Raw genomic sequence first — 10,443 nt, 5'->3', positions numbered from 1 at the left:
AGCTTCGGTAAACCGGGTGGAGCCTTACTGCACCCCCATTTACGTCATTGTGGGGACTTGACCAGCACACTCTGAGATACTTTCCAGCCCCCAGACTCTCCGTACACTAGTGAATATAGCGTAATACCTTGCAGTCGTGCGTATACATCGAGAACATCAAGTAACATCGGCCCCTCACATACATTTACAGCAGGTCTGACCGGCGTGGAAGGAGTACCATACCTCCCAACTGTCCCGCTTCCAATGGGACAGTCCCGTTTTTCTGAGACTGTCCCGCCCACTGGCCGCAGTGTCCCGCGGTGGGGGGGAAGTTGGGGAAAGCACAAACTGCTGCCCTGCATAGCAGAGCAGTGGGTATGCAGGAGGAGAACAGATGCCGTGCGCATGCGGACGGCATCTGTTCTCTTGTGTACGGGCTGCCTGGGTGCTGCCCAGCATCTCGGAGAGTGCTGGGCACGCCCCCAAAGTGACGAAAACGGGGGAAGCTGTGAGGCTCCGCCCCATTTTCAATTGACTCCACCCCTTTTCCTGAAAGCCCCACCCCTTTTCTGAGCCTCCTTCCTTCATTGAAATTTTGGGAGGTATGGGAGTACTCAAGCTGCATATGCTGTCTCAGGGGCTAATTTAAGCACGCCCATGCAGCGGCGTTCAAACGGACAGGCATGCCTGCGTTTCTCCGACCAGTTCCCAGTCATCACCCCCATATGCTAACAGCCTGTCACTCACTCTGCAATGGCTTTTATTTTGCTTGAATGATCACAAAGCGATTGCAATGCTAACTCACGCGCGCGCACTGAGCTGCATAAGCATGCGCAGTTCACACCATTGATCGATCTGCGTACGCTGTTGCAGTAGCGATCCATGCTGAATCAGGCCCATAGTGTGAACTGTTTATAAAACTGCATTAAAAACTCAAGGCTGTAAAAACTGTAGGCCAAATGATGAACTATACTGTTCAAAAAAAGCGATCCTCCACATAGGATATCTTTTTATATAAAACAGAGTTTATTTCTAGAAGTGAATATAACGATAAGTAGCACACGTACAAAAAACATGAAAAAATAGAGCTTATATGTCCATGGAGACACACCAGATACGGTATCAGTCCCAACGTGTTTCGTCTTTTTAAAGAAGACTTCATCATGGGGGTCTCCATTTCCAACTGCTAGTAGCCATTCCTTACTTATACGTTAATTAATCTTTACTTGATGTCAGAAGCACTGTGGACCTCATTCAGAGTCGGTCGTTGCAGCCGCTCTGACGACCCCACCGATGTTCGCTAAACTGCGCATGCGTAAAATTCACAATGCGCATGCGCAAACTAGCTATTATGATCAGAAATTTCTCTCTCCTTCAACTTGGCCAGGTCGTTAGTTTGAGTGACAGGATGAGGCGTTTGTGGGTGGTAACAGGGGAAGGTGCTTGTGAATGGGGGAGTGGAGATCCGAACGCAGGTGTGCCTGACTATGCAAAGGGCGTTTTATGGGAGTGCATAATTAACTAAGTAGTGTCATGGCACATGTGACATAGGAGGTTTTTACACTGACTTGATCGTCGTGCTTAAGAGAGGGTATGGTCTACCTTAAGCTCTACGACCAGCTCCGATGGTTCCCGATGGACTGATTAATCCTTATATGCCCGGAGATGACGTGTATTGCGAACGAGAAGAGGGCGTATTTTTAGTCTTGCGGCCGCATCCTCCCCTCGCTCGTCCAGCTAACGATCCCAACTTAACGACGCAACTTGCGAGCGCTTCATTTGCATTTCCGGCCCCTTTTACCTTACGACCGTGTGGCCGCAACGATCGATGGTGAGTGACAGCACGCCCCCTTTGGTGGGCGTGCTGGGGGCGTGGCTGCCAGACGGAGGCGTTCCCATGGGAACGCCTACCGTCTGAAGCCGGCCCCACTGACATCAGTAATGATGTCAGTGGGAGTGATTTTGGCTCTGACAGAGCCAAAATCACTCCTGGGCTTGCAGCAGCAAGACCCTACCGCAGGGTCTCGTCGCAAGCCCGATGGTCGCAATGGTCTTGACCATCGCGACCATCTTTTTGGCCGCTCGCATATGCTGTGGGTGGTCACCCACAGCTATGCGAGCGGCCAGGAGGCCGCTCCATTTTCAGGTACGAGGGCACTGATTCAGAGCGAGCGCTCTGGTCAGAGCGTTCGGCTCTGAATCAGGCCCTGAGTTCAAATTCTGAAATATTGTTTCAGAACTGTCACATGTGATGTCCAGGCTTTACTTTCCTAACATCAGGATGTCATCTAGATAAGGCCACAACTTGACATCTCAATTTTTTTTTATCAGAGATCTTTCCATGGGATTTAAAGAGCAATTTTTTAAAGTCCCATTGCAAAATTGCCTATTGATAACTTAACTTCTTGTATTCTATTGTCACTAGAACCTTTGTTTCTGGAGTTGTTGCTAGACCCAAAGGCAAACAAATGAACTGGAAATGTTGTTCTAGGATACATAACCATTAAAAGTGTACGTGTGTACAGCCATAGGAATATGAAAGTGAGTGTCCTAAATGTCTATGGATGTGAGAAAATTCTCTTTGCTGAGATTACACACATAGACCTGCTGCGAAAATATGCTAATGTTTGAAATTGCAAAGCCAGCACAGAGATGCCCACTACCACTTTCGGACATCCGTAATACCTTGCAGTCCTGTGTATACATCGAGTAACATAGTCCCCTCACACACAATTACAACAGGTCTGACCTTACTCAGAAATACTAACCACATCGCAAACAGTGAGAACTGAAGATGCGTATGTCATCGCAGTGGCTAATTTATGCGCGCCCATGCAACGAAGTTCAAATGGACAGGCATGCCTGTGTTTCTCCTACCACGCCCCCGTCACCACCCCCAAACACTGACACCTCAACCCGGGTTATTTCAACTGGGCCCTTTCACACTGAGCAATATCACGGGTTGCTGCGCATTCACGTGAAATGGCCTGGGATATTGCTGGCAGTGTGAAAGGGGTTAGTGATCTCTTATGGTGCAGTGAAGAATAAACTCCTCCTACAGAAGCTAAAGGGTAAATTTACTAAGATGGGAGTTCTATTAAGAAGTGATGTTGCCCATAGTAACCAATCAGATTGTACTTCTCATTTATCTAGCACCTTCTAGAAGATAATACCTGGAATCTGATTGGTTGCTATGGGCAACATCACTTCTTAATAGAACTCCCATCTTAGTAAATTTACCCCTAAAGGCCCTCATACACGGGGCGATTTTTCACACGATCTGGCCATTTTCGAATGAACGTAACTACCAATCGTGTGAAAAATAGGGTTTTCATAGACGTTTCCGATGCGATGCGCGTCCCCGGCGTCGTAGATCGGCATCGTAGATCAGATGGAAAAACCATTTGATCTACGATCCGTCATGCTGTAAATAGGTAAATGAGGCATCTTGTAAGATGCATCGTATACCACTTACAGCATGCTGCGATGCATCAGACGAAACTTGAAAACGTAACGAGGTGTTGTACGTTTTCAAATCGTCCCGTGTATGGGGGCCATAAGCCTCTGTCATGAGCACAAAAAATATAAACACTACCTGCCTGTCTAAATTAGAAACAGGAAAGGACAGAGGAAGAGGGGGAGATCAATTATATACCATGCAAGAGGGCTTTTTTTTTTAGCAACATATCTCTACTTACATAGAAGCTAACATATTGTTAGTGGGTATACGTTTAGGATGCCGGCACCCGTAATACTGAACGTCGGCTTCCCAATTCCTCAATCCAGACTAGGGTTAAATGACAGGCGTCTAAAATCTAGATGCCTGTCAGTACCCCTACTTTCGGGCTGCCGCTGACGAGATTCGAACTGCTGGCCATGCGGCCGGCGGTATTACATAACGATTCCTGTTAGTGTTGCCATGGAGTACTAAAGATAGAATAAGCATTTATCAACATAACAAATTTTTAATTTTTTAAATCACAGTGGTGCCCAAAATTAAAGTGGCAATAATATTAAATGAAAAGCACTCCTGGATTTGCATTTAATATTATTGCTTTAAATGTCGGCATCAAAACGGCCAAAAATTGTCAGCTTTCAAAACCATTGTCTTAGTAATTCTAGTCCTGTTATGGTGTTATAGCATGCTATGAGACAATGTGAAAAGAAGAATAGGAAAGAGGTGAGGCAACCACAGCGTCACTAGACAACTCTCAACCGCTTCAGGGGAAGGCATGTTGGGTCAAAGATAATAATTAGAGGAACTAGGGGTTTATTTTTATTTATTGTTTTACCCTCTCTCATGTCTATGATTTTTGTAATGAAAACATTATCATAATGATTAGTTTATGTGACATGAGTGGACAATGCTTTTCTTAATTCAGAAGCCTGGACAAGTAACATTGTCAAAACCCCTAAAAATGCATACATAGAATACAGAGCATGGGGTAAAATTGCTAGATTTTATGCTTCAAGTGCTCTACTTTAGGTATGCAATGCCCACAAATAGTGGAATGGTGAAGGTCTGCCCATGAAAACCTTACTGTTACCTAGTCCTTAAGGTGATACATACGGAACGATATATCGTTATGATATGAACGATAACGATATCGTTCAACTATATATTGTTCATAGCGTTCCGTGTGTATGCAGTGAACGACCAACGATGTGCGCTCCCGCTGGAGAATACTGATATCTTCCATCGGGCATGCATGCAGGCCACTCTGAATGATATTGTGCATTTTCCATAGGGGTTTGAGACAGGGACGTATCTATAATGGGCAGAAGGTGTGCGGGCCACACAGGCCCCTTGGTCCAGGGGGGCCCCGCACCGCACACCCTGCACCCATAGTATTACTTACCTCTCCGGAGTCCCACGTTGGCGCGGGGGTCCGGCGCTGTAAAAAGACTGGAAAATGGCCGCCGCGGCCATTTTCCCGTCATTTGCGCATGCGCAGTACAGGGAAAATGGCCGCCACGGCCATTTTGCCGGTGACCTGCGCATACTCTATAGACTCTCGGCGCACTCTAGTGCCCAGAGTCTATAACTCCGGCGCTGGCCGCGCACAGTTAGTTCAGTTCGCTCACACTGCCGGTCGCCGGACAGAGAGAAGGGGGCCTGTGTCGGAGACTGCACATGGGGCCCTTCCTCTCTAGAAACGCCCCTGGTTTGAGACACACTTACCGACATTCTTGGGCAGCTTTCCGGGAGCAGCAGGAGGGGACCTGCTCCTACATACCTCCCAACATGTCCCTCTCCAGAAGGGACACAATGCTCTGGTCCTGGACTTTCCTGGAAAGAGGTGGGGCTGCAGCGCAGTTCAAAATTCAAATAGGGGAGCCTGACCAACTGTCATTTCACACGCTGCCAAACATCACTGGCTGGGACTCACTGGTAGTTGGTGTGACTCCCCTATTTGAATTTTGGACTGTGCGGCAGCCCCACCTCTGCAGCCACCACCAATCATAAATTACCAGGGAAATCCAGGACCAGAGCATTGTGTCCCTCCTGGAGAGGGTCATGTTGGGAGGTATGCTGCTGTCTTCTTTGGATGCGGGGCCAGACGATAGACGGCATTAGGCCCCGTCCCCTTTACAGAAAACACCTGCGATTCATGGGTCCGTGAGGAGGGGACGGGGCTAAATGGCGCGATTTGCGTAATTTAGCCCCACCCCTTCCCTACGGACCCGAAAATTCCAGGTAAAATCTCCCCATCCTGCCCACTTCACTAGAGAGTGGGCGGGATGCGGGATATATGCCTACTCTTCTGGGGGTGGGGTTACCCAAAAAATCGGAAGCCTCCCGCGATCCCGGGAGAGTAGGCATGTATGGTTTGCGATCGTTGGTCGTTCATCGTTGGTGATAGTTTTGGTGTGTGAATGAACAATATCGTTCATCCAGCACACCAGGAATTTCAAGGGAGATCGTTCAGCGATATCGTTCGCTGAACAGATCGTCCCGTGTATACCCAGTATTAGAAAGTGCCAGGTGCAAAACTTTTTTGTTAGCTGGGATCATAAATACAGTAAACTTTATTTACAGTTAGTTTCTCTAAAAACCATTCATGTTAATTCACACGTCAAAACAAAAGAGCCACGTATTTTAACTAAAAAGTAGTGACCATGTCGTTTTTAATAAATTGGCTTTAGGAGCCCAGTCTCTCTCCCATTCCTCTTATTGGCATAAAACATAGGTCTCAAATATCAGTGACTATGGATCTGCCTACTTGTTATTAGTGAGGGAAATTAATAATAATTTTAAATTGATAAAAAATAAATAAAATAAAAAATAATAAAAATTGCAGATGCAAGTAGAAATAATATACTGACGCGCGCTGTAACCTAGTTTAACATTGCCCATAACAATAATGGCCGCGTTACACATCAGAGATGTGACGTTCTTCCTGCGGCCGCGCCTTCCTGCGTGGTGACGCATGTGAGTATTACTACGCCAGATCCTGTATTGACTGCAGGCACCCGGTAGTTGTGTGTTTTTTTGTATTAACCGGCCGCCATGGGGAAGTCCGATTTCCTTAGTCCGAAGGCGATCGCCAACCGCATCAAATCGAAGGGGCTGCAGAAGCTGCGCTGGTACTGCCAGATGTGCCAGAAGCAGTGCCGGGACGAGGTGAGCACGGAAAGCTGCTGTCAGGCGGCCAGCTACAATTTCCAGCATGCCCTGTTAGCCTCTGGCTTGGGACTTCCACATCACTAGAGGGCCCGCAGTTACCTGCCTCTGTCACAGCCGGTGAGGGCTACACAGGACATGGGGCAGTGGAACTTTAACCATAGATAGGGGTGGGAAATTCTGGGATAACCTGCTCTGCTGCTATAATTATAATTATAATTACTACTATCGTAATATGAGTGTTCAATAAATAAGGTAACAAAACCGCTCATTAAGTAAATGTATTCAACTCGTGCTTATATGTACAATCAGTAGTATGGACTTGGTACAGATTAATTTTCCACATAGTTCCCATACTTGTCTAAGCATTTGTTCCTATAGTACACCATGACTTCTATCCTAACATAGAAGACATCAGTGTCAAGTGCCTGAACCAGGACATGACGGCTTGTTGAACTTCGCCATGGGTTGTGAAATTGCCTTCCACCCAGGTGCTTTGTCAATGGTCCACAGAGATGGAAATCACTCTGTGCTGGGTCAGGGCAGTAGGGAGGATGGTCTAGTACCTCCTAATGATAGCACTGTACCAACTCACACGTGCGTTAGCTGAGTGTGGCTTGGCTTTATCTTGCAACAATACAATGCCCGTTTGCAGAAACCCTGGTTGTTTTTGATGAGAAGTTGTGCTTAGTACCTACTGAGATGTGCAGTTCGTCAGCAATATCACTAACTTGAATAAATCTGCCCTCCTGAATCAGACCATCAATGCGGCATAAATTGTCATCTGTGCTTGGCCGGCCGGATCGCTGCTCATCTTGAACGTCTGTCCTGCTGTTATCCAAGGCAGTGCACCAAACCTTTTTCCGTGACATGACATTATCACCGTACACCTCAACAAGTTGCAGATGAATTGCAGCTGCTGATGTGCCCTTAGACGCAGAAATCTGATCACACTACGCACCTCAATGTGTGACAATGTACCAGCCCCGCCATCTTGCAGCTGATGCTGGGACATGATATGAGGCGCAGTCTAATGGCTGTGAGGGGAAGCAGTGGTCTACCTGCTCTGGCCTGGCGGGAATTAGAATGAAATGGAGAACATTACACACGTGACCGGTCTTGTTGCCTTATTTATTGAACCACCCTCATATATTCTACCTTATGTATGATGTTTATTACATTTGCCTCTTTTATAAAGAGTCTGTCCAGGGCCATCGTTACCTTCTTTGCCTGTGTCATTGTACGCAGCATCACTGGGTAAGATGTTGACACTTTATACATAAATGGTAATAATAATGTTGCCATTTTTAGAAATAAAACGTGTAATGATAGGACATGAGTGTTTAAACTCGAATTATTGAGCATTTTTTCCTACTTTTAAAAGAAAAATCAAAATGCAATTAGCACAGTGCTTTACAAACGCTGTCCTCAAAGCACCCTAACAGTCCTGTTGAAAAAAAAAAAATATTTTTATTAGCATTATAACAAAAGTAGCATGAGAATGCATACATTTTCATACATAAATAACAGGAGGAATAAAAGACAATAGTGAAAGGAAAACACCTCAAATAGGTATAAATAGACAGAAGTCAATGTACATTCTTCTGGTAGAGTGCATAGCAAGAGCATGACACAAACAACATTATGAAAGAAAGAAGTATTAAAAACATCAGAAGGTACACATAAGTAGGCCTCCTTATAAAAAGAAAATCAATCTGGAATCAACTACTTGAAAACAAAAGCATCCCTCCATTCCCCCCTTCCCATCATAAGAAAGGTATAATAAAGACATCTGTCTAAATAGTGTTCCCGCTAGGCTGTTTTTAGGGTTCACTATATGTCTGGTGCTAGGCAGGGCGCCGGACCTAGAGAAAGGGCACATTTGTGCCAGAAAAGGGGCACGTCTTTAAGACTCGTCTCCTTTTCGTCACTCTTGGGGGCGATGACATGCCCCCAAAAGGCGAGGACATTCACCAGCGGTGACCGCAGCACTGCAGTTTTCCCCACCCACAGGACGCTGCGACCCATGGGTGGGGACGCCACCCGCAGGCTTTGTGAGCGGGGCTCTGCGCCGGAGGGCAGGCTGCTTTTTGCCCTTTAGATATAGGGCAGGGTGCGTCGCCCCGCTTAAACAGCCTAGCGGGAATGTTAGTTTTAGTGGGATGAAATGCGCCCTGCACTTCTAGGTGCACCCCGCTTATGGAGTCTGCCCTGTGCCTTTACCACCCGCTGGTTGCAGTGTACCGCGGATGGGAAAAGCTGCAGTAATCTATCTCCGCCAGGTGAATAGATGCCATGCGCATGGCATCTTTTCACCATGGGGGGGGGAGAGCTTGGGCGAAGCCCAGCACCTCTGCAAGTGCTGGGCATTCCCCTCCCCACTTGGGCACACTTTTTCTGGAGCTCATGCACCTTCGGCGCGCACACAGATACTCCATGCCCGGACCCTCCGCGCCCTTCCCTTCCCGCAGTCTAACGGGAATACTGCTAAATATACTGTACATATGAAGATAGCTGATGGTAAAGATGACAGCCAGTTGTTTCAAATGTTTTTAAAATGTTACACTGAAGCAAATCCAGGTGCTCTCTATAATTCTCTAATTTCTTAGAAATTTGTACACCTTTTTCAATGAGTTGCACTGTAGCTTGTCAGGCAGTGTATTTAAGTTGCAGCAAGGAGGTACCGTGTAGGGCGACTGCCGATCCATCAGCAGACGGATCGGGCTGTCACTGCAGGCAATCGTGCGGTCCCGGCTGACCGCACGATATGCCGACTCCCCCCTCCTCCATCTGAATGGGATCGTACATCGCATCCCAGATCAGATGAACCTGCGGGAAGATCTGGGGATGCGCTTTACGATCCCGCGGGAGCGCGCAGCACTATATCAGGTAAGATATCGTGCCCATATACGGCACATAGGGTATCCATAGGATACCTTGGGGTCTGTACGAGTATATAGGATGTATGTGACTCTTCCCACCAAAAAACAATGTAGCAAACGAGGCAAACTGCACCCTGGCAGTACTGCACCGCAAGGGCTTGCAAACAGAAAAAGTACAGTCCCCAAGGTATCCTGTGGAAATCTATGGACTTCATAGAAATAGAGATAACAATGGTATGTTATTACCATATCTCTTATTATCATTTAGCTCTTGTAACATAAACCGTCAGATTTTAAGGATATCCATGCTTAAGCATAGTTGACATAACTGATTAAACCATTTTCGCACAAGCATTGATATCCTTAAAACCTGAACTGTTAGGGTGCCCTGACAACAGAGTCTGGGAAACGTTGTATTATAAATTACTTTAGGAGAAACATTATTTATTCTGCAGCACTTTACAGAGAATATTTTGCCATTTATAACAGTCCCTGCCAGAGTTGAGCATATATATATATATATATATATATATATATATATATATATAACAATTCATGGAAAAATTGCACACAATTTAGTCAACAATGAAGTGCAATACGTTCCTTGACCATTCGTATGGTCTTGCCCACATATAATTTATTAACGGGGGAATATTTTTGTCATCCTACTACCGGCATACGTTACCAGCTTCGACATCGCATGACTTGTGAGACAAAATATGTGGTATATTTGATACTATGTCCATGTAAAAAATTATATGTGGGCAAGACCATACGAATGGTCAAGGAACGTATTGCACTTCATCGATCCTCAATTAAAAAAGCTGTTACTTTAATTGACACCAGTACACCGCCTGTAGCGAGACACTTCATTGGACATGGTCACAGCATGAATGATTTTGTTTTTATGCCAATAGACCACATTCCGCCACTGAGAAGAGGTGGTGACAGACATAA

At 46.1% G+C, this 10,443-nt stretch overlaps 1 protein-coding gene across 1 annotated transcript in view; it reads left to right on the top strand.

Annotated features, from left to right (window-relative positions):
* Positions 1–6,418: 6,418 nt before the first annotated feature.
* The window catches only part of KIN (Kin17 DNA and RNA binding protein), a 31,893-nt gene continuing 27,868 nt past the window's right edge, over positions 6,419–10,443 (top strand). The window contains exon 1 of the mRNA XM_088468911.1: positions 6,419–6,604. Coding sequence (XP_088325037.1) covers positions 6,491–6,604 — 114 coding nt within the window. The 5' untranslated portion in view covers positions 6,419–6,490. The remainder of the gene's footprint in view (positions 6,605–10,443) is intronic.

Source organism: Taudactylus pleione, unplaced genomic scaffold, assembly GCF_031769625.1.
Source record: "Taudactylus pleione unplaced genomic scaffold, aTauple2 ptg000086l, whole genome shotgun sequence".
Lineage (NCBI taxonomy): Eukaryota > Metazoa > Chordata > Amphibia > Anura > Myobatrachidae > Taudactylus > Taudactylus pleione.
Note: the sequence above shows the minus strand (reverse complement) of the source record. Positions and strands in the feature narration are given on the sequence as shown.